The sequence below is a fragment of the Stenella coeruleoalba genome (genome assembly GCF_951394435.1).
Source record: "Stenella coeruleoalba genome assembly, chromosome: 7".
In the NCBI taxonomy this organism is placed as follows: Eukaryota; Metazoa; Chordata; class Mammalia; order Artiodactyla; family Delphinidae; genus Stenella; species Stenella coeruleoalba.
The window spans coordinates 58,219,531-58,245,191 of NC_137153.1; the positions used below are offsets into that span (position 1 = coordinate 58,219,531).

Below are 25,661 nucleotides of genomic sequence, written 5' to 3' on the forward strand. Positions count from 1 at the left end.
TCACTTAATGCCTTAGTCAATTATGAAAGAATAAAAAGTATTCCAAATAGCATTCCAACAAGGAATTATCTGGGTACTACCAGTTGTATCACTGTTTGAGGACCAATAACCTAGTCAAATCTCATCAAGTCTATAGGACACCAACTTCTCTACCAAAGATGACAGATAAGCTTATTATCCTTAACAATCTCCACAGACTTCCCCAATCTCACTCATTCAGTAGTGAGCTTCTTTTCTTATTTGCTATCATTATGACACATAGCTCTTACATAGAGTTTTAACATAGTTCTTATATATACTTTACACATAGTTTTAACATATATAACATCAATCTCTGTATAGCTAGTTTTGCAGAGTCCTCTCAGTAGAGAGAAAACACACGGTAAGCAGATTTATAGCTATTTAAGTTTTAGATGATTTAGACCTTAAAATTAGTAACTAACTTTCATGGTACCCTATTTACCCAATCTCACATCTTCAGATCTTTCATCTCTCTCTTCTTAACTTTCTTCTCATTCTCTCTCATCTTTATATATTACAGAATCATGGGCTTCAATTCAGACATACCTACGTGATCCTCATTTCTTTAAACTTCACTTTATCATAATCTTCCTTCAGGTTTTCATGTATCATCTTTTCTTTTTGTCATTGTTAATTCCCCAAAAGTAAAATCTACATCTACTACTTTCACTTCCCATCCACATACCGGATGTAGTAACAGTAGGAATTTTAAAGCCAACAAATCTAAATACAAATTCCTACTTTAATATTTACTTTTTTGAGGAACTTTGGTCAAATTACTAACATACCTGAGTTTTAGTTCGCTAATCTGTAAAGGAGGAAATTATGCTGCCTGTATCATGGGTTGCTGTAAGGATTGAACGTGATAATATATTCAAAGTGTCTAGCAGTTATCACTCAATAAACAAACTAAAGTCTTTCTATTCTTTGCCATGTGAAATCTGGCCTCTGGTTCCACCATTGTTCTAGCCGAGGCAGTACTCAATGTGTCAGTGTCCAGTTCCCAGCCTCTTCTATATGCCAATCAAGAAGGAGAGAGCTCAGTTATGAACTAAGGATACACAAACCCTGGTGATTGTTTTTTCAAATAAACAAAAGCTAATTTTCTGACCTGTTTTTAGAAAAGAGTGAAATAATTTTACAGAGAAAAATGATTTTAATGAAAACCTCAACTACCCTCTGACAACCTATGGCTTTTACAAATAGTATCATTCGGGCTTCTGTAGTACTTCTGTAGTACCCTCTATCTCTATGCTGGCCCTCTTTATTCTGTATTACACTTACATGTACACTTACCTTTTCTCTCCCAGTAAACTGAGATGTTCCTGGGGACAGGAACAGCTATTCATTGAATAAATTTTTCCTTTGAAAAGTATCTTCTCTTAAAGAGTTTCTATATATAAACCTAAGCCTACGCAGAAATATTTTAAACAAAATTTTCAAAATTGATTCAAACTTACTATATAATATTTCTGGGCATTTGACACCATTGGAAATGCTTTCAATGAAATTCTTCACATATTACTTTTCTAGGTCCTGTTTTTCTATACCTCTTCTTATTGTCTTCTAAATTTAGACCTTTCCTACATTTGTCTGCTCTTTCTTTCAAATCTTCAAGATATTTAATCTACTCCTTACATCTTTAACAACACTTTACTACAACCGCCAATTATATATTTCCTCACTTAAATTTACGATCATCTCAAGTTAAATAAAACCAAAACTTGAAATCATAATCTTTCTTGCATTCCCCAAACTGATCCCTCACCCTATCTCTTTATGTTAGAAATACTATTAATCTTACAAAGAAAATATTAATTCATCTTTTATTCCTCTCAATTCTATAGCCCCTATATTCACTCTGTTATGAAGTTCTACTATTAAAGACTTCTAAGAAAGAAAGGTTCTCATCTCAGATTTTTTTAAATGGGTAATAAGAAATAACAAAGTTAATACTTTTCCCTCATTCTGGCCCAGAGGAAAGCACATCATGTATGGAGAATTCTAACTTTAATTGGTTAGGCATAGCTTAGAAGCAGAAAAGCTTATTCGGCTACAACAAACTAGAGGTTCAAGTATCACAAGATTTTTTAACCCAAGTGGCCTATTCAATGTACAAGAAACAAAACTTAGGACACTCTCACCCACCTAGCTTAAACAGATTAAAAACATATACCCAAAATTAGGAACAAGAAAGAGGTGATGATATCAGACACGTGTTAACTTTTAATGATTATAAGGAAAGATATGGCATACTCCTAGGTATATATGAACACATTTTCAAAGTTGGATGAAATGCAAGATTTCTATAGAAATATATAGTCAGGCAACTGATTTAAGAAGGCTTAAATTCCAGTTCAAAATGATATTTCTCCTCCCTACAAAAACTCCATTTTAGGAAGAAGTATCAACAAACAAAAATAGAGAAGGGGTATCAACAGAAGAAAATTTTCAGAAAATATATATGAAAAGCAAAAACAGCTGACAAATGAAGTGCAGCAGAAGAAGCTTCAGCCTTCAGCCTTCAGCCTAGAGTCCATGTGGAAGACGTGTACAGAAAAGAGGCATGGTGGTGCTCTACAGCCTAGAAGAGCTCAAGACGTGAAAACATAAGGAACAATACAAGGCAGGCATAAGTCCAGGGCCAGAGGACACAAATTATTTGAAAGACTACACTCAGAATGACCAACCACACCCACATGCCCCTCCCCCAACCAGGCAAAACCCACTGTAAACAGACATCTACCTGCAAGGAAAAAAAAGAAATGTATTCCATAAAACAAACTAAAACCACACAAAAATTGGATGAGTTCTCTAAGAGAGAAACAGGCAGCTGTGTATAGGTGACAGTGCCACAGAACAAAGACCAGTACTGACATTTGAGGGTCACCCAGCCTAACAGCCAGCTCACAGCCCCTTTTCTTTTCTTTTTTTTTAACATCTTTATTGGAGTATAATTGCTTTACAGTGGTGTGTTAGTTTCTGCTTTATAACAAAGTGAATCAGTTATACACATACATATGTTCCCATATCTCTTCCCTCTTGCGTCTCCCTCCCTCCCACCCTCCCTATCCCACCCCTCTAGGTGGTCACAAAGCACTGAGCTGATCTCCCTGTGCGATGCGGCTGCTTCCCACTAGCTATCTATTTTACATTTGGTAGTGTATATATGTCCATGCCACTCTCTCACTTTGTCCCAGCTTACCCTTCCCCCTCCCCATATCCTCAAGTTCATGCTCTGGTAGGTCTGTGTCTTTATTCCCGTCTTACCCCTAGGTACTTCATGACCTTTTTTTTTTTTCCCTTAGATTCCATATATATGTGTTAACATACGGTATTTGTTTTTCTCTTTCTGACTTACTTCACTCTGTATGACAGACTCTAGGTCCATCCAGCTCACTACAAATAACTCAATTTCATTTCTTTTTATGGCTGAGTAATATTCCATTATGTATATGTGCCACATCTTCTTTATCCATTCATCTGTTGATGGACACTTAGGTTGCTTCCATGTCCTGGCTATTGTAAATAGAGCTGCAATGAACATTGTGGTACATGACTCTTTTTGAATTATGGTTTTCTCAGGGTATATGTCCAGTAGTGGGATTGCTGGGTCATATGGTAGTTCTATTTGTAGTTTTTTTAAGGAACCTCCATACTGTCACAGCCCCTTCTAAAGGAAAGCCAACCAGCCACCAAGACTTGTCTCTGTACAAAGAGCACCTGATTAGCTTTTATTTTTCTTCATTTGTAAGTGTGAATGACAAAACAAATCTTTACCATAAATTTGAGGAAAGCCCAGGTTCCAGTTACTAGGGCTACATAACAAATTACTCCATAATGCAGTGGTGTAAAACAACTATTTATTAGGCTCATGCATTCCGGGAACAGGAAATACAATAGGGCACAGCAGGGACTGCTCGTCTCCGCTCCCTGATAAATGGGGTCTCAGCAGAAGGCTGTAGTGTGAAATCATCTGAAGGCTCATTCGCACATGTCTGGCAGTTGATGCTGCCTGGCTGCAAGAGACCTTGGCTGGGGCCATTAGCTGAAAAGAGCCCTATGTAGCTCACCACGTGACCTGGGTCTCCTCAGAGAATGATGGCCAGATTCCAACACAGAACACTGAGAGAGACTCCAGAGAAAGACGAGAGTGAGAGCAAGAGAATGAACGGGCCAAAGCCATGCTGCCTCCTATGACCTGGTCCTACAAGTCCTGCAGTGTCACTTTGTCCTTGTTCTACTTATAGCGGCAGTCAAAAGGCCTATCCAATTTCAGAGAGAGGGAAATAGACCTCACTTCTTGATATGAGAGCAGCAAGGTTCTGGAAGCATTTGTGGGACCAGAAATACTGCTGTGACCATTTGGCAAAATGCAATCTTCCACACCTTCAACATGAAAGAAAGGGAGCAACAGAAACAAACAGAAAAAATATATATATAGACCTCAGGAGAATGAGAACTTAAATAATTGTTTATTGTCTATTAAAACTCACAATAAAAAACCACAATTTAAGAAGATACAGAAACTATCTTTTTTTTTTAGAAACTCTCTTTTTAAAAGGATGTTATGAAAAGAGAACCAGAGAATTAAAATCAATTCTTAGAAATTAAAAATATGATACCAACATAAAATATTTAAATAGAAAAATTAAGAGAAATTTATAGACTTTACCAGAATCTAAAATGCAAAGACAGAAAATAGAAGAGAAATTATAAGAACCACAGAGATCAAGCCACGATTTTTGACTTCTGACAGACTAGTAAGTGTTCCAGAAAGAGAAAAGAGGGAAAAAAACAGGAGGAAATGAGAATGAATTCTGAAGTGTCTATCGAGTATTATTGCACAAGGTAGAAATGTTAATCCTCCGAGGCTTACCATCTACCTCATTTTGGTACTCTCCTACCACTGGTACTGAACTGAACTTCAAATAGTCTAAATTATAAACACTCAGTTGAAGAAAAGCATTTGAAAGCTAAATAGCTGTAGATTAAGACACTTCTAGAATTATTCCAATTTCCATTTCTTGCTACTTTAACCAATTTTCTTTTTAAAAAACTCTCTCATAGAGAGAAAATAAAATTCCCCAAACTCTGAAAGAAAATGCTGTATTGGAAATAGAATAGGCTATGAAGTTAGGCAGATCCTGAGTTCAAATTCTGACTCCAAAATCTACAAATATGTGACTCTGGGAAAATTTATTAATAACTCAGATCCTTAATTCATTATATATCCATAATTTATTATGCTCTTTTATGTTAACTTTCCAGGTAATTGCAAGGATTACAGAAAATGTGTATAAAGCATCTAATCCATAGGAGTTATATTTTTAGCATGACTCAAAATCCTCATGAGAATCCACAGGTGTGAGAACCACATTCCCACTTTGCCTACATCAAAGAAACATTCTCTGAGCTAATGCTAGGATGACTGATGCCCCCATTGCCTGGTTTCATCTACTCCTTGTCTGTACTTCCAGTTACCAATTATGGGATTGATGTTTTTAAGGCGGAAGCCTGTTGCAATATGAATTCCGCAAACGTGAGGCAGATCAATAGGTTTTATTTCTAACACTGTGAACTAGAAAAGTATTCTCATCTGAGATTCAGTCATAGATGGAAGAAGAAAAGCTGGGGTGATTCTGTTTCCTGCTTCCATGCCATGAGAGGAGAAACTTGAGAGAGTAAGACAAAAAAAGAGAAAAAGCAAATTCCTCCAACTTTTCTCGAAGTATAGTAAATGGATTACTACCATCCAAGTCTGAGAACCCAGGAGGAAAGGAAACATTTTAACAGCAGACTGGCCTAAAGTCTCAAAGCCATGCATGTAATGACTATCTCATAATAGTACTGTGAGGTATGATAGGACTCAGACAATGATTTGGCCACTAGAGGCTGTCAGAGTAAATTAGAATTCACCATTCCAGTCAAGGTGCGATGATGAGTCTAGGGATAAATAGTAAAGAATTAGTAAGAAAGATATCTAATTGTACACAGATATTCGTTCCTTAAAAGAGTTTATACAATAGAAATCAGCCAGCTCCCTTCATGAACTTTCTCCGATCAGCAATTTTTATAAAAAATTTTTCTTAATTGCAAAGAAAGAAAATCTGTGAAATCTGGATCTTACTAAAGCACAGGCTTTGTAAATTCAGACCGTAAGTGAAGCAAAGCACTTGCCACCACCCGGGGGCAGCATACCATCAACTGTTGGAAGTGACCAAAGGGCAAAGAGCCAACAAAAGACTTAACATGCAAACGACAAAGACCACACCCAAAACATGTCATAGAATAGGTTTCTAACAATATGCATTCCTAAATATATTCAGATATACATAATGTATAGCTTATATATTTACATAGACAATATAGAAGTAGAAATATATAATTATATATAAAATTATACTGTTATAAATTGTATTTTATATCTGTATAATACATATAATTTATATATAATGAAATATATGACTATATTAGTATACATAATGTAATTTACACATACATGAAATATATGTAATTTATTTTTATAAAGTATATAATTGTATAGTATGTGTATGTATATACATATAACTGAGTATATGTATATATACATGTATATATGCATGTATATAGGTATAATATATATGGATATTATGGAAAAGCCAATATGTTACTTTTTATCTACTAAAATGGGAATTTTGAAAATAAACTGTACAATTTCTTCTTGTAAAGCTCAAGAAAAAATTTTCTCTACCATGTAGCTTAATTCAGAATATTATTAAAAGGTTTGATAAGGTTAAATCAGATTCATCACTATTGAGTTTTCCTTAAGTGGGCAACATACGACAGGTGATAGGAATATGCATATTTTCAAGTGTAGAAGTAATAATATCTGTCCTAAAATTAACCTAAGAATGAATTTGTGAAAAGGCAAATACTTTTTTACTCTGTCATGGAAATATTCTTACAATACACAAAGAAAACATAGCACTTATCAACTTTCCCTTTAAATAGGTGTGAAGCATTTTATTTTTCTTAAATATATGAAAATTTCCTGCTGTGACAAATTAATATTACAATCTTTCAACAGCAACAGTCTTTAAACCTATTAAGGTCCCAAAGAGAAGCCTTTTAAGCAATATTAACAAATGTATTTTCCTTTACATAAAGCAACTTCATCATATATATTCCCAAGTCCTCTGCAGATATTTTTGTTTCTTCATATATAAAAATAAACAATAATACTTATTTCTAACATGTTATAACTGTTAAAATAATATGAAGTGCCTTACAATGTGTCTAACTGAAGTATATGCTCAGAAATGTTAGTTCTTCCTCTTTTCTAAAACTACACTACAAATAGCAAACTAACTTTACATAAAATTATGTGAATAAAAAACATCTGTGTGGGGGGAATTCGTTGTTCCTTTTTACGCTCGGTGCAAAATAAAACAGTATACCTTTCCTTATCTGCCAAACCGGCAAAGCTTCCTAGTTTTGATTTGTTGTTACTGGTGTTTTCTGGACAATACGTAATGATACCTAAAGCTGATGAGAATGGAGTCAAGCAGGTGCTCTTATACTCCCCCTGCACATGTATACACCTGAAGTAAACACAGGTTCTGAAAAAATATTCACAGCTTTAAAGACATACACACCTTCCCAGGAAGTCTGGGACTTCCCTGGTGGGCCAGTGGTAGAGTATGCCTTCCAATGCAGGGGACACATGCTCGATCCCTGGTCAGGGAATTAAGATCCCACATGCCGCTGCGCAACTAAACCCGCGTGTCACAACTACTGAGCTCATGCGCCTCAACTAGAGAGCCCACGTGCTGCAAACTACAGAGCCTACGCGCTCTGGAGCCCACACCACAAGTAGAAAAGGTCAAACCCACATGCCACAACTAGAGAGAAGCCCATGTGCTGCAACGAAGACCCAATGCAGCCAAATAAATAAATAAATAAATAAATAAATATTTTTAAAGACATACACACCACTTTAAAGTATCTATATCTTTTGACCCAATAAATCTACTTCTTGAGCTCTACCTTGAGAATATAATCAGCTCTATGATCAAACACTTAAGTGTAAGATGTTCATCTTAATTTTTAATAGTGAAAAACGGACACAATCTGAATATCCAACAACAGGAAAATAGTTAAATACATTTCAGCACATTCATGTGATGGAATATTATATGGCTCATTAAAACAATGTTTTAGGAAATTCCCTGGTGGTCCAGTGGTTAGGTCTCCGTGCTCCCACTGCAGGGGTTCGATCCCTAGTAGAGAACTAAGATCCCACATGCCGCATGGCACGGCCAAAAAAAAAAAAAAAAGCCATTTTATTTTTAAATATAACATTTTAAAATCATCTTAAATGTCAATCCCATTCACCCAGTTGCTGAAGTTCGTCCTTGATTCACCTCTTTCATACTTCACATCTAAATCATTAGAAATTCTGTAAGTTTTATTTTCAAAATGCAAATAAATCCAGAATCTCACCACTCTTTACTCCTATCAACCCATTCTAAACCACCATCATCTCTGGTCTAGATTATACTGTTAGTCTCTAACTGGTCTCTCTGTTTCCACTTTTGCCTGACTACAATCTATATTCCAATACCTGCTTGTATGATGTAAGTGTAAACACTGTCACTCTGCCCCCAAAAACAAAATATAAAACTGTATGTACAGCACACTTCCAGTTTTATTTGCCAAAATATTCTTAATGGTTATATATGGTTGATGACGGGATTACATACAAATTATCTCTGTTTCTTCTGTGTTTTGAAAGTTTTTCTTTCTGAGAACATATTTAATCAGAAAAAGTAAACTAAGATAACGTTTATAAAAAAATTTTATACAAAGTTGAACTGCATGATTCAAAATATTTTAAGTAATATTTAAAATATAATCTAAGCAAAAGTTAGCACTCGATTAAGAAACATAACCCTAATCTCAAATTATAATTCATTGAGGACAAACTTAAACATGGAAAAAAGTACATTAAAATTACATATGAGTACTTGTACTTTGAAAAAAGGAAAATGTCATAATAAATTTAAAAGAGATGCATTTTTTACATATTTTTCTGTTGTGTTCAGTCTTACAAAAATGGAAAAACCTTTTTTTGTAAATCTTCTAGCTTCTAGCTTGAATCTTCTCTGTTAAATTATTATTTTTTAAAAAATTATCTGAGAGCTGTTGTTTTCTTAGTTCTTTTTTCTCTGACCTTGAAATATAATTGACTACCCTATAGGTCTCAATGGTGTAAGTCATTAGGACGATAAAAAAAATATGGGATTAAAGTAAAAAATAAGACTTTTAAATTAAGTAATGATGTTAATAATCCTACTTTATGAAAATGGGTAATATGATAGATGTTAATTATTATTATAATCAGGATTCATCAACTAAATAATGTTTAAATTTTTAAAAGTAAATGAACTTGAGGGCTCTTTTGTTTAAAAGATTACTAGAGAAAATATGGTTATTTATTCAAAATATGACTTCATTGCAACATTCACATTCTATAACCTCAGAGTATGGCAAATAATGTTATTAATAATATAGGACCTCCCTGGTGGTGCAGTGGTTAAGAATTCTCCTGCCAATGCAGGGGACATGGGTTCGAGCCCTGGTCCAGGAAAATCCCACATGCCGCGGAGCAACTAAGCCCACGAGCCACAACTACTGAGCCACACTCCTAGAGCCCGTGCTCCACAACAAGAGAGGCCACTGCAATGAGAAGCCTGCGCACTGCAATGAAGAGTAGCCACCACTCACCGCAACTAGAGAAAGCCCATGCGCAGCAACAAAGACCCAACGCAGCCAAAAATAAATAAATAAGTTAATTAATTTTTTAAAAACTGCTGCACACTCATACCCCTGAAAAATTAAGGCTTCTCAATAAACTGGTTATACATGCATTAAAAATAAAAAAACAATAATAATACAAAGGTTAGGATACTCAAATAAAAAGAAGGTAAATATTCACAAAATGTGGACTTTGCCACAATTACTCCAACTCCAAAATATCTCTGCAAATTATTCCATGTGAAATCTGAAAAACATACCTTTTTTTCTTCTTTCTTATCCATAGTGTAAGCATAATTAAGTTTTGAGAATGGAAAATAATAAAGTACAGCGTTCATTTTCTATTAAAATAGAGACATGAGCAAGAAAAAGCCAAAGCAGCTGCAAGAAGGTGAGGGATGACAGGGAGCGAGGAAGAGGCACAAGCCCTAAGACCCTGTGAGGCGGATACAGCTCTGGGAGAGGAAAAACAGGATAGCAGAAGTTAGCAGAGGACAGAAAATGACAACCAACAAGAACTTATGATCAAGGACTTGGGTCAGAGTTAGACAAAGGAACTAGTATTTGGGAGACTTGCTGTGAATAAATCTTTATTTTTCTCCCGTAAGTCATTCTCTCTCAACCAATGTCTAGCATTTTGCATGGACAAAATTACAAGATTGTGACAGTTCCAGAGAGCTTAAGATTTTGTAAAAGAGTTTCAGAAGTTCTCATCCATTGTCATTTCAGTTCTATCACCAATCATTAGGATGTAGGAAATTTTTTTCAATTAAATTCAACATATTCTCCACAAAGCTAAGTATTGTGCTTTCCACAATAAAGGCTCAAATATATGTATCAATTAATTAGATTATCAGAACTTATTTTTTAAGAAATATAAATCAGGAGGTGATTTTTTAAATGCTACAGGAAGATTATTTGCTTTATTAAATAATCCTATAAATATAAAAATATGTTAAATTTTTCTATAAATAATAAACACATCTAGTGTGTTTCCAATGTAATTGAAAGTTATAAGAATTTAAGATAGCTAACTTTTCCCAAGAAAAATTAAGGAACAACAATAGCTATAGCTTTGTTCTAATCCTAAGTGAATCAGTCATTTTTTTTATTAATTAATTAATTTATTTATTTATTTTTAGCCGTGTTGGATCTTTGTTTCTGTGCGAGGGCTTTCTCTAGTTGCGGCGAGCGGGGGCCACTCTTCATCGCGGTGCGCGGGCCTCTCACTATCGTGGCCTCTCTTGTTGCAGAGCACAGGCTCCAGACGCGCAGGCTCAGTAGTTGTGGCTCACGGGCCCAGCTGCTCCGCGGCATGTGGGATCTTCCCAGACCAGGGCTCGAACCCGTATCCCCTGCATTGGCAGGCAGATTCTCAACCACTGCGCCACCAGGGAAGTCATTTTTAATGTCAAACTTACTAGAGAGAAAGCAAAATTTAAAAATCTCTTTTCATATAAGCAATGTCGTCTCAGAAAAGTAATTATGTCATTCTGTTTCTGTATCCTTCCCCTTGCTTGCTATCAGTTCATAAATTACTATCATTTCCTAAATTTTTATTTATAGGAGTCTAATTACCCCATCAGCATATTATCTATGAGCCTATGGTCTATTATGCTTTTAACATATTATGCAAACATCAACTATACACTCAGTCAAAGAAATACATCATCAAATTACAATTTGTAGGCCAACTAGGAGAAACCAATTCACTATGGGGCCATGGAATGGATTTTCAGAAGATGAGTCTAGTCCCAGGTTGGTACCAGCTACATGTATCAAAATTATTTGGGGAGGGGTTTCCCTGGTGGCGCAGTGGTTGAGAGTCCACCTGTCGATGCAGGGGACACAGGTTTGTGTCCCAGTCCGGGAAGATCCCACATGCTGCGGAGCTGCTGTGCCCATGAGCCATGGCCGCTGAGCCTGCGCGTCCGGAGCCTGTGCTCCGCAATGGGAGAGGCCACAACAGTGAGAGGCTCATGTACCACAAAAAAAAAAAAAAAATTATTTGGGGAGATAAATGGGCTATTTCAGATGTCTTGTTTTTCAATATTTCTCTGTTACTAATAGAACTGGTTAACACTAGGAAAATTATCCCTTTCCTAAGGAATACCTCAAGTGCCAAAAGGAATACCACAAATGTCAATACCATGGCATTCCCAAGGCCTTCCATTCATTGAAACTGCAAATTACATGTCCCTCCTCTAAAATTTAATTATCCTGACCAATTATTCCACTGTATACGCAAGTGCAAACAGTAACTCTATTGTTTGACTAAATTCAATAAAAAGTTATTGAGTTTCGGGTATGCACCAGAACTAGATCTACCTTGGCCCTGTCAGGAATTCAGTCTCCTTACTCAAACCTATAATACCTTAAAAAATGACACAAATCTAATGCCCATCAGTAGACAAATAACTAAATAAATGATGAATTATTTACAGTATGGAATTCTGAGCATCAATTAAAATGATAAATGAACAGACCGTTTAAGGCTTACTGTTTAAGACTTAAACAGTATAAGGTTATTTTAGTCCAGATTTGTGATTTCTTGGCAACACAAAAGTTGGTAGGCTTTTAATTTGTTTGATTCCAGTCAGTGCCATGTGCCAATAAATACAAGATTCTTTCTTGGAGATTATCCTCACTACTGGTTTTCCTGTTTCCACATAGCCATTTGTGCACACAGGTATAGTGTGTATACTTGAACTTAATGGTTGTTATCTTGAGGCCATCTAAGATAGCAGGTTAGAATAAGAAAGCCATACCCCTAATTTGTTCTTTGCCAAGGGACTTAGTCATAATCAGCTCCTTCTAGGCCCCAGATTTCTAGACTCACTCTCTCTTCCCTTTTATTTATGCTCATAAGACAACTAATTCTTTCCTGAGTTCCTTTCTTTCTTGTAATAGCTTGTTCAAAGCAGAATGTCAAAGCCAACACATACCATTAATTCTTTTGAACCACTTCCCCTACAACTATAGGGGAAGTTTTCTTCCTAAATTATCACAAGTACAGTTTTATCAAATGTTGCCACAGCTTAATATGAATTTCTACCTTTACACCTCTGATATCAATTTCCTCACCACAAACCACCTCATCTCTATGCCAGTGCCTCATACTTTTAGGTATTGTCACAGCAGCAACCCATTTTAAGGTACACATTTCTGTATTAGCTCCTGCAAGTATTTTATCCACAGGTTCACTCTCTCATTAAAGTAACACTTTATTTCAGTTTTTCACCTACTCCATTAATATAGAGTGTCTACCATTAAATAGAAGCTGAGTTCTATTAAACATAAAAATATGAAAGGCAGGATCCCAGATAAAATGCTTAGTTTAAGTAGTTACTAAATTTAAACACAAACTTACTTTAGGTCAAGAAAAAAAATACATTAGATGCATAGCTTTTGTTGTTTTACAAACTACCCATATTAAATAAAGAAATGTTGCCTAACAAAACTGCCTCAGAAGTATAGTAGCACTAAAGGTACTATCGACCAGGTCAACAATATAAAATATCTCAGAAACAGATTAGGGGAATGGGGAAAAAATAAAAATAAACAAATCTTTAACTTGTTCTACTTTTTTCCATACGACGTTTCCATATTCATTTGTCTATAGTCCCAACAATAGAGAGATGTGCTATATCTAACTAATTATAGTTCCTGCCTTCAAAGTACGTCCCCTTCACTGAGTTAAGAGTTCTTAGAGAACTTTATAACTATTAAACTAGTTCTATTCATTCAAGATCAGCAATAGGAAGAGCTTGTCTCTCCTAAGCCCTTTGGCTCTAAAAGGTTTCTGCCTAATGGAAAGAATATTACAGTTAAGTTTCGATTTCCATGCCTAAAGGGTCTGCTAAAGGCTTAGATGCACCTGTCCTCTACACCAGCTCTGTCCAATAGAACTTTCTGTGATGACAGGTATTTTCTATATCTGTGCTGCGAATACGGCAGTCACTAGCCACATGGGGCTACTGCACACTTGAAATATAGATAGTGTGACTGAGGAACTGAATTTTTAATTTTAATTAATTTAATTAGCCACATGTGGCTAGTGGCTACCATGTTAGTGTAGCTCCAGACACTAGACTCAGTTACATCTATTGGAAATACTGCTCACTAAAAATACGCTTATGCTGATTCTCAGCTACATGTAACAGGTTCATAGCTTTTGTCTCACTTCAATACCTACTCCATCAATCTGGGTAACCCGAAAGATAATATGGGCAACACATCTAAAAATATGACGTCTCCATTTCCTTGGCCTCTTCATGGCCTCTACTTAACCCCATTCCATACTCAAACTCTGAACCTTATTATCCCATAACTTGTTCTGCCTCCAAAAGCACTGATTCAGGTAGCCTGCTCTCTGATATCAAACAAATACGCTTTCATATTTACTATTTAACCATAATGATCAGTCTCAAAGGGGCCCTCCAATTATATTTCTACTGGCACATTGGTCATATTTCTATGGTTGACTTGGTCTCCCTACCCTCTACAATGACTATTTCAAATCTACTCTACTCTCCAACTGCCTTCCTCCTCCAAATTCCCTCCATATTCAAAGCGTATGAGTTTGCCTCCTTCACAAAGAAAGAAGCATCAGTGAGAAAGTTTACTAATAACTGCCCTCATCTAACCATCCCTTTTTCTACATATATAATAAGGAGGTGTCCCTTCTATCTAAAGCCAGCCCTCCACTTGTACTCTGGCTCTTATCTTTCCCAGGTCTTCTCAAGAACTTTACACCAGTGGTTCTCAGAGCGTGATAACCCATAAGGTAAAGTACTGAATACTTCCCAGAAATAAAGACATGTACTACACAAAATGTTAAAGGAAGTTCTTGAAGCAGAAGGAAAATGATACTAGATGAAAATATAAGTCATAAAAAGTAAATATGGTTCAAATATGGTAAATATGTGGGCATTGATGAAAGACAATTGTTTGCTTATTTTAATTTCTTTAAAAATCTACCATTTAGGGACTTCCCTGGTGGCGCAGAGGTTAAGAATCCACCTGCTGATGCAGTGGACATGGAGTTGAGCCCTGGTCCAGGAAGATCTCACATGCCGCATAGCAACTAAGCCCGTGCGCCACAACTTCTGAGCCCGTTCTCTAGAGCCCGCGAGCCACAACTACTGAGCCTGTGAGCCACAACTACTGAGCCCGTGTGCCACAACTACTGAAGCTCACATGCCTAGAGCCTGTGCTCCACAACAAGGGAAGCCACCACAATGAGAAGCCCACACACCGCAACGAAGAGTAGCCCCCGCTCGCCACAACTAGAGAAAGCCTGTGTGCAGCAACAAAGACCCAAAGCAGCCAAAAATAAATAAATAAATAAATTTATTTTAATCTATTTAAAGCAAAAATAATAACATGAATTGAGAGATTTATAACATATGTAAAAGTAAAATCTATGACAACAACAATGAAGAGAAAAGGAGAGGAGAAATAAAAGTATAATGCTATAAGATTCTTAGGTCATACATAAAGTGGTATAATATCATTTGAAGACAGATTGTGCTAGGTGAAGGAAGCATATTATAAACACTAGAGCAACACCTAAAAAATAAAACAAAGAGGAATACCTCATTAGCCAATAGCAGAGGTTTTTTTTTTTAAGTTCTGAAAAATACTCAATACCTCTAAAGGGCTAGGTAGTAAATATTTTAGGCACTGCAGGCCATATGGTCTCTGTTTCAACTCAAAGACTGTAAGACAAAAGCAGCTATAGACAATATGTAAATAAATGGGCATGGCAGCATTCCAATAAAACTTTATATACAGATGGTGGGCTAGATTTGACCCTGGGTGATACTTTGCTGATCTCTGACCTAATAAATTTACCCCTTAATAGCTAGAAAAAGAAGAGATAACCTAACCCAAAGTATACATAAGAATGGAAATAATAAAAATAAGAACAGAAACAAGTATCATAGAAAACAAACAATAGTGTAAGTTAACAAAGCCAAAATGTGTTCTTTGAAATGAACAACAAAACTGATAAACCTCTAACTAGAGGAAAAAAAGAGAGAAAGAAAGATCACAAATTACCAGTTTAGAAATAAATGAGAGATTAACACAACAGATCCTACAAACATTAAAAGGATAATAATGAGGAAATTCACTGGCGGTCCAGTGGTTAGGACTGTGTGCTTTCACTGCTGAGGGTGCAGGTTCAATCCCTGGTTGGGGAATTAAGATCCCACAAGCCGTGCAGCATGGCCAAAAAGAAAAAAAAAAGGAAAAAAAGGGTAAGAATGAAGTATTATAAGCAACTTTATACCAATAAATTTGATGTTTTACACAAAACTGACAAGCTTCTTCTAAAATTTGTATGGAAATTCAATGGACTTAAACTGCCAAAACAATTTTTGGAAAAAAAAAAGTGCAAAACTTACAGCACCTCAACGATATGAACTATAAGACTTCCTATGAAGGCACAGTAAATTAAACAATATAGAATTTGCATAAAGACAGACATACAGATGCCTGAAACAGAAATAAAGTCCAAAAGTAAATAAGTAAACACACACAGTGATTTTCAATATAGGGGTCAAGGTAACTGTAGAGAGAAAGGATCATCTTTTCAACAAGTAGCACTGGAACAACTCAACATCTATTCAACCCTTACATCAAACCATATATAAAAATTAACTCAAAATGAATCACAGACCTTAAAAAATAAATCTGCTAAAGGAAAACACAGGCAAAAATCTTTCTGCATCAGAGTAGGCAAACATTTCTTATGTAAAAGATAAAAATGAACCGTAACATTTAAAACTCTTCAAAATTTAAAACTTCTACTTGAAAGATACTGTTAAGAAAATGAAAAGGCAAATCATAGAATGGAAGATAATATTCTCAATACACACCTGACAGAAGACTTGTACACAGAAAATAGAAAGAATTCTTGCAACGGAATAAGAAAACAAACAACCCAAAGTTTAAAATATCAAATGACTGGAACATATATTTCACAAGGAAGACATATGAATGACTAATAAGTATACTAAAAGATGCTTAACATCATTAGTCATCAGTGAAATGCAAAATAAAACCAAAAAAGATACCACTACTCACCCACTAGAACAAATAAACTTAAAAAGACTGACAGTGCCAAGTACTCGCCAGGATACGAAGCCGATGGAACTCATATTCCACTGCTATTGGAAATGCAAAATCGTGCAGCCCTTTTGGAAAAAGACTTTGGCAATTTCTTAAAATTTTAAACGTACTCTTACCATACAACCCAGAACTTCCACTCCTAGGTATTACCCAAGAGTAGTCAAAACGTGTCCACATAGGGATTTGTACAAGAATGTTCTTAGCAGCTTTGTTCATAATAGCCCTAAATGAAAACAATCTAAATGTCTATCAACAGGTGAATGGATAAACAAATTGGTGTATATCCACGTAATGGAATACTATTCAACGATATAAAGAAACAACATAGATGAATCTCAAAAATGCTACCCCAAATGAAAGAAGTCAGATACCAATAGTACATATTGTCTGATTCCATTTATATGAAACCCTAGTAAAAGCAAATCTAATCTAAAGTGATACTGGATAAGTGGCTGCCAGGATAGAGCAGGGAGAGTGTAAAAAAAAAAAAAAGGGAATTGAGTGGAAAGGAGTACAAGGAAAATTTGGAGGATAAAAAAAAATGTCCTATATCTTGACTCTGGTGGTACTTAGACATATGTATACCTTTGTCAAAATGCACTGAGCCATGTATTAATATATTTTTTCCTCAGCTAACTTTCAATTCGCTAGTATTTTTTCACTAATGTCTACCCAACGTTCAAATCGTTCACTGAGTTTTTAATTTCAATGATTATATTTTCACTTCTTGTCTTATATCTACCCATACCTTATTAGAACATTTAAAAAACACTTCAAGTATCTTTTAAAGCACCTGCCAGTACTTTAAGTATTCCTACCATCTCAGATGTAAATGTTCTCAATTGATGTGCAACTCATTTCTTTACATGTTTTGTAATATTGAATTTTGCATAAAAGTCTTTTGTGTGTTCTGTGAGCTACAGAAGCATTCCTCACTGAATATTTTCAAGTTTACCTCTAAAAGGTCACGCTGGTTCTACAAGGATTGGACCATTTTGAAGATAATTTCTCAGCTAAATCCTTGGACATAAAAGTAGCATAAACTAAGAACCTACAACCACGTGTAGCACAGCCTGGGGTTCCAATTTCTTTGTGACTTTTTCCTACTCCGTATCCAGAGTAAATATCAAATCCCCTGTAGCTGGTAGGTAGGGGCTTTCTAGGCCACATTTTCATAGTACGGCAGCCCTTCCAGGCCCTAAGGTTCACACAGGCAGCTCTTTTCTAGTCCATAGGGCTTGAAGCCTAGATTTCCCTAATGTTATGATTATCAACTTCAGCCTCCAAATAGATTTGCACAGCCCAATGAGCCATTTAGACTTTACCACCTCTCACCATTTGCTTTTAGATATCCTTTTTATTTCTAGTACATGAGCATTTTTCTCACTTTGTTTTAAGCTTGGCTACATACCCCACAATTCATTTGTTATATTTTATTCAGTTTCTACTCCACATGTTTGGAGTGAGAAGTCCTTTCATGATAGCAAAACCTTGATACCAAAAAGTGACAAGGACAGTATGAGAGAGATAAATTACAAGATGATTACGATTAGGAACACAGATTTAAAAGCCATAGGTGAAAAATTTAAAAACTGAGCACAGCAAAGTATTAAAAAAATGTCACCACAACCAAGTTGGGTTTATTTCAGGAATGCAACGCTGGCTTAACATTAGGATACTTAATAATGTAATAATTCAAGGGTCAGCAAACTTTAGAGAGGAAATATTTTAGCCTTTGTATGTCACATGCAGTCTGTCGCTTATTCTTCTTTGGTTTTGTTTGATTTTTCATTGTTTATGATCCTTTAAACACGTAAAAACAATTATCAGCTCACAAGCCATATAAACACAGGCTATGGGCCATAGTTTGCCAATTCCTGATATATTTCAACTTGCTAACAGAATAAGAGAGAAAAATCATATGATTATCTCAGTAGATGCATAAAAATGTATTGATAATATCCAACATCCATTTATGATTTTTTTAAATTGTGCATAATCTAGGAAGATAACTCCCTTAACCCGATAAGGATTATCAACTTATAGCAATTTATAGCAACCTATACCAAACTTCCTTCTTAATGGAGAAATGTTAGAAAAATTCTTGTTAAGATTGAGAACAAGATAAGGATGGCTGTTGTCTCTACTTCTCTTCAGCATTGTATCCTAGCCATTACAATAAGGAAGGGAAAGTAAATTAAAGGATTAAGATTTGGAAAGGAGAAACAAAACTAGTACTACAGAAGAAATAATATGATGGTCTACATAGAAAACCCTAGAAAGTACAGATAAAGTATTATTAGAATTTACAAAGAAGTTTAGCAATGTGGCTAAGTATAAGATTAATGTATCTCTTTATTCACAGGCCGGTTACTTGGTTCAGTTTAGCTTGCAGAAGCTCTTGAAGAAACGTAATTAGGCAAGCTTCCTTCCAGAGAAAATTTCATCTTAGTTTCTACTTAGACACTACTGAACTGAGACCAAAACCCCAAAATGTAAACAGTGGTGTTGTTAGATAAGTTATGAATAACTTGTTTTCTCTTTTGTATTTTCCATATATTCTATTCCTGATCTTATTTTATTTTTATACAGAAGCAGCAGCAATACAGTTTATTTTTAAAAGAAGTTATACACAGGACACACAAAAAAACTATTTGTTTAAGTATTATTGAAAAGCACAAAAGAATATTCATCAAGCATATACTTACTTTTCAAACAGTATCTTAATTAATTCTCATAAAAATTCTGTAGCTTTAAGTATTATGATGCCTAATTTTGCAGAAGAGGAAACTGAGGCTCAGAAAGGTTATTTGCCCAAGTGACAGTACTGGGATTTGAATTTGAAAATACTTGTTCCAAGGCCAGTGCTTTTTCCACTGAACCACGCTGCCGCCCACAAGAGAGCGTTTTCACATTACCAGCTAGTTCTAACTAAGAGATAGTAATTAAACAATTACCTGCTAGTTCTAACTAAGAGATAGTAATTAAACAATTCTCCACTCCCGACAACAATATTTAAGCTACTGACATTTTAAAGAAATTAATATGAACAGCTTTTTTATCTGCTGATAGATACTATACCTAAACTCAACTACAAGCTATTTCAAAAAGAAAAGACTCTAATATGAGTTAAATGCTTTTTCAAAGTATGGCTAATTACTTTACCTATTAATGGGACATGAAGCATAAAAATGTTGTCTAGTGACCAATATAATTATAAAAATGATCAACCTGACTAGCAATCAAAGAAATAAAATTCAAGTAACAATGATATATTGATCAAATTGGCCAAAAAAATTTTTAATAGTAATAGCCAGCTTGGGTAAAAAGTGAAATTCTCATGCATTTTAGGAGAGAATGTAAAAATCTGCTGTAGGCCAGTTGATAATATTTACACTTTAAAACATATGTGGCTATAGACCTAGTAATTCTTTACCTAGGAATTAATCCTGAGGAACTAATTGCAATATGTGTATAAAGATTTAGCTACAGGGCTGCTTATCTTAGAATTACTTATAAGGGCAAAAAAGAAAAAAATAATAAAGAAAAGGAAACTGAAATAAATCTAAATCTACCTAATTAACCTAAGAACTTCGGTTAATGATTTTTAATATATTTTTTAAAAAACTAAATCCCGGTTTCAACATTTACAGGCGAGGAGACCCTGAGCAAGTCCACTGAACTCTCTCAATTTCATCGAAAGGAGTGAGAACAATAATAGTACCAATTTCATAGCGGTAGTTTAAGAATGAAACAAAACAATTCACGTAGAGACCGCAGCACAGAGCTTGGCCTATGTATGCTGTCCATCAGTAATATAGTTAATGTCGTGATTAGGAAGGCAGATATAAAATCTGATTCCCTAGATTTGTAACTTACTAATGGTTGTGCAAGTTATGTGCCTCTCTGTATCTCAGTTTTCTCTTCTATGAAATGAGAATAATCCCATAGAGTTTGTGTGAGGATTATATAAGTATTTAGAAAGTATTTAGCACAGTGCTTGGCAAACAGTAAGCTGTCGACAAATTTTGACTTTTATTTTAAGCATTTGTATTAGTATTGAATAAATATATATTATTTTTATAATAAATTATATACCACCTCGGAGTTGTTTACTGTATTAGGTATGTCCCCTGCATTGGCAGGTTGATTCTTAACCACTGCGCCACCAGGGAAGTCCCATCCTTATAAGTTCTTACAGAATAAAATTTCATATCTTGGGATTTCTTCCCTGTTCAAGAGATGTACATGATTCCCTCAAAGACCCAAACCTGGAAGAAATAAACCCTTATGCAAGGGATGTTTTCCTACCTTAACAGCTTCTCCAAGAGTTTGGTTTTTGTCAGCTTCCTCACTGGAATGTAATTCAAGCCTATAATTCAACTCCTGTAGTTGCTGTGCCTGCTCATTCAATAGCATTTGAGCCTGCTGTTCCCGTAGTAATGCATTATTCAATTCTTCACATGCACTTGCAAACTTCTCATGGGTGATCAATTTCTGAACAAAGAAAAAAATTTCAATTATAAGCTAACTGTATTGTTGTATCATTTAATCTTCAGAACTCTATTTGCTAACATAAAGAGAATACAAGCATTTCTAAATATCTGATAGATGACAAAAGTACAATTCATTTTTCTTAATTTCCTAAGTCAAGATAAAAAACATCACTCTGATTTTTTTTTTTTTTTTTGGCCGTGCCATGCAGTTCCCCAACCAAGGATCGAACCCATGCCCCCTGTAGTAGAAGCGTGGAGGCTTAACCACTGGACCACCAGGGAAGTCCCACATCACTCTGATTTTTAAAGCACAACAGCTATACTCCCAAAGTTATAATTTTTAGTCAAATAAAATCTCAGGAAATATTCATATTCTAAGTAAATCCATAACGCTCGGTTTAAATATTGATACATGAACACTTTTTATAAAGATAACGATGTGGGAATTAAAGCTTTTAACAAGTTCAAATGCTTTTAAAGGATTACCTGAAAGTCTGTGTTCAGTGTATGTTACCATTCAGGTTTCCCTGGTCAAACTACCCTCTCCTTGGAGAGTCCTTACCACACCATACCTCTCTCACTCCCACCACCACTCACGCTATTGCCATCTTCTTGTATTTTCTTCACAGCCATTATCATTATCTAAATTCACCTTAGATAGTTGTTCACTTTTTTACTGCCTGTCCGCACCCTTCCACCAACCACACATTTAAGGATGTGAGCTCCACAGGGCAGAGACCTCCTTCAGCTTGCTCACCCATCACACAGAGGAGTGCCTGGCATTCAGTAGCTTCTCAGTAGGTATTTGCTGAATAAAAGAATATCTATTCATATATAAATACCTGCCAATAAAACTCTGCACAACTTTTACAATATCATGACTGCATCTGCTCTGGAATAACTGACAGTTCTAGAGAGGGGCCATCTCTTAAGGGGTATGGAATCCAGTACAGGACATACTTGTATTATCTCCTGTGCAAAACTCTTAAACAAACAAAAATTAGTTACAACGAATGGCAAGAGACACCTTGATCTTGAGGTACAAAGAACAGAAATGTTTCACAAATGGTAGGTAACCTGAGAAATATATGTGGAAAACTAAAGGAAACCATGCAGGTCTCTTAATCACACTAAGTTTATATAAATCTATTTAAGACTGACAACTTTCCCATTGTTGAAAAGAATTTGAGGTGTCAACTTTTTAACATCCTTCTATTCGCTAATGGCACAGCACTTCTCTGGGTCTTGTGAACAAGTATTTTTGTACTTCTTCTACCTTTTACTTGTTATTCTGTTTTAAATTACCACTCCTTGCCATCAGAACATTCTGTTCTTTGCAATCTACTTGGCCTCCATAAATGAAGATCCCCATCATTTTGCAGGACTTCTTCCCACTCTTCCAAAATTTCTCCTTTACCTAAAAACTTAGCTAATGTTAGCCTTTCTCTTGTCCATATATCCCTCCCAGAGACTGGCACAATTCTGTTCACTCTTCTGTGACTAAATAGGGTCAAACAAGTACAGCAATGCAGAACAAGAAACAGATAGTGTGTGAAAGCAGTTGTAGGGAGCTAATAAACCAAAAACAATAAAAAGATCATGGGAGTTAGCTATTAAAGTACAACTGTCAGTAGATGATCATGGGAGTTAGCTATTAAAGAACACCTGTCAGTAGATGAACATGATATTCCAAAACAGTGCAGGTACTAAATCACTTTTGCTGGGCACGATGTGTCCCTTTATGTTACAATTTTAGATGAACTATAAGAAGCTATTTTGTTTGCCTCCTGTATACTTTGCCTGAAATAAATGAAAGATGATGGTTGCAGGCATACTCCCTGATTTTTAAAGAGGAAAACAGCATCATTTTCCCATCTATTCTGTTTTTAGTAAAATGATCCTTTATTAACATAGCTGGATATGAACATTAACCACTTTAGTGAAGTGGTTAAAAGTTTGCGTTTTGGAGTCAGAATACCGAGGTTCAAATCCTGTCATTTCCACATACTAACTGTGTGACTTTCAGCAAGTTACTTAGCTGTTCTGCGCCCTACATTTCCTCATCTGTTAAAAAAAAAACAAACAATGGATAATAATATTATTGAATTATTATTGATATGAGAGGACTAAATGAATCAACACCTTAAAGTGCTTAGGGGCAGTGCCTGATACATGTTCAATATGATCATTAAATGTTAGAAATCATCACTTTATAACTTTATACTACATAATTGGATGTCAAATATAAAAATTACATACATCATTCCTTCAATTATTATTTCAATTAATCCTATTTTTATTTCTACACTTCAGTGGAAGAAATTCACACTAAACATTTCTTGGAACACGTTCTTTGCTCTTGCTGCGAGCCAGTTACTCAACCAAAGTTTATTTGCCATAGCAGTTAACCATCCTAACTACAGCTTAATCATTTTCTATACTTTCAGTCACAGTATACATTTTAACAGGGCTATAAGCTCTGCTGACACAATCAGTACTCCTTTAAGCATCTGGAATAAATCTTGTTTTTCAATGTTTTTTGAGATGATTTTAATGATGCTGTGCTTTTTATTTAATTGACACACAACACTGCTTAAGTTTAAGATGTACAATGTATTCATTTGATACACTTCTAACTTGCAAAACAGTTACCACTGCAGCCCTAGCTAGCTCTATTAAGTCACATAATTATTACTTCTTTTTTGTGGTGAGAACATTTAAGTTCTAGTCTCTTAGCAAATTTGAAATGTATAATACATTACTGTTGGGGAATTTTAGAAGGGAATTTTTCTAAAGAAAAAGAAATTCTATTAATGGGATTTGATTATTTGAAAAAGGAAACATAATAAAAAGTTAAGGAAAACAAACATATATATTTGCCCTGTGATATTTTATATACATATGTATATCATACATATTTTATATCAGAGGAGAGCTCACCAAAGCCATAGTTTTTAAATCATATATACTTACTGACTGCTTAACTTCATTTAACTGCATCTGAAGACCCTGGGTTTTGTCAAGCTCCTTCTTCAGTTCATTCACATTTCGTTTCAGTTCTGTGACCTCTAAGCGTAGTGAGCGGCGCTCCACTTCTGCTGTGTGCAGTCTTTGTGTAAATCCAAATATTTGCTTCTGTAATGATGCTGTGCTTTTCTATTGTCAAATAAGAGCAATTTTACAAAAAGTCACTTCAGATTTACTAGTAAGTCCATAGCAATGGTCATTTTACCAAATTAAATGTAACTTAGGTTATACAGAAAACAATACCAGCTCTTACTAAAACTTAAAGTGAAGGCTTTATTTTTTTATGTGACCAATAATTTGCCTTATATGAAATGAAAAATGAAGAAAAGAAATAATCTAGATGGCTACAAAACAGAAAAGATAATTGTTTATGTCTCACACAATTCTGTTGCAGTATACTCGTACAGAACAGTTAATTCAGAACTCGTGCCAGAACTTTTGTATTTTCATATTACGGACACTTATTTGGAAGTTCTTTTATTTATCATATTAAACTATTACATGAAATCTAAAAGAAATCTACATACACTCGTGTACAACTAATATAAACTACAAATAAATGTGATTCGGAATTAAATTTACAAGTCCTAAAATCCCTATGAAATTGCATACATACCAAAATGGGCATGTGGCCACATAGACCGTATTTCAGGGCCAGCGTGTTTACTTTATGAAGTCCACGGGCCAGCCTCTGAACCAGGGAATCTTTTTCCACATATCTAATACTCCTGCTCCTGTGCAAAGGTATACTGTCCATTGCCAGATTAATTTTATCCATGAGTTTTGCAAAAGAACTCTTGGCTGCTCCTATAAGCAAATGTCCACAAATTCTGGAATTTGGATCTTCAAAGAAAAAGAAAAAAAGCACAGAAAAATAAGAATTGTCTCTTGTTCATTTCACAACACTGCCAGTCACAACACAATGAAAATATTTTCTCAGTTATATCATTCCCATCCACCTGTAGTAAACCATTCAAGAAGTCCCCGCCTATATCAACTTTCACTATGTAAGAAATAGCCCACCTACTAAATAATGTATCTAAAGAAAATCTGCATGTATTTACAGTATGTCATTCATACTGAACACTATGACACTAAAAAATCATCATCACTCCTTTCTTTGTTTTAAAACCTAACAAATTCATTTTCTATTTACAACTACTGAAGCTTATTACTTTAATG

At 35.1% G+C, this 25,661-nt stretch overlaps 1 protein-coding gene across 7 annotated transcripts in view; it reads right to left on the reverse strand.

Moving 5' to 3' along the window:
• Positions 1–25,661, reverse strand: part of CCDC171 (coiled-coil domain containing 171) — a 358,505-nt gene that overhangs the window by 132,429 nt on the left and 200,415 nt on the right. For all 7 annotated transcript variants that reach the window (XM_079927995.1, XM_079927997.1, XM_079927993.1 and 4 more), the window contains 3 exons: positions 25,096–25,322; positions 24,426–24,608; positions 21,268–21,453 (listed from right to left, as the gene is read on the reverse strand). In XM_079927995.1, the coding sequence (XP_079784121.1) occupies positions 21,268–21,453; positions 24,426–24,608; positions 25,096–25,322 (596 nt within the window). The remainder of the gene's footprint in view (positions 1–21,267; positions 21,454–24,425; positions 24,609–25,095; positions 25,323–25,661) is intronic.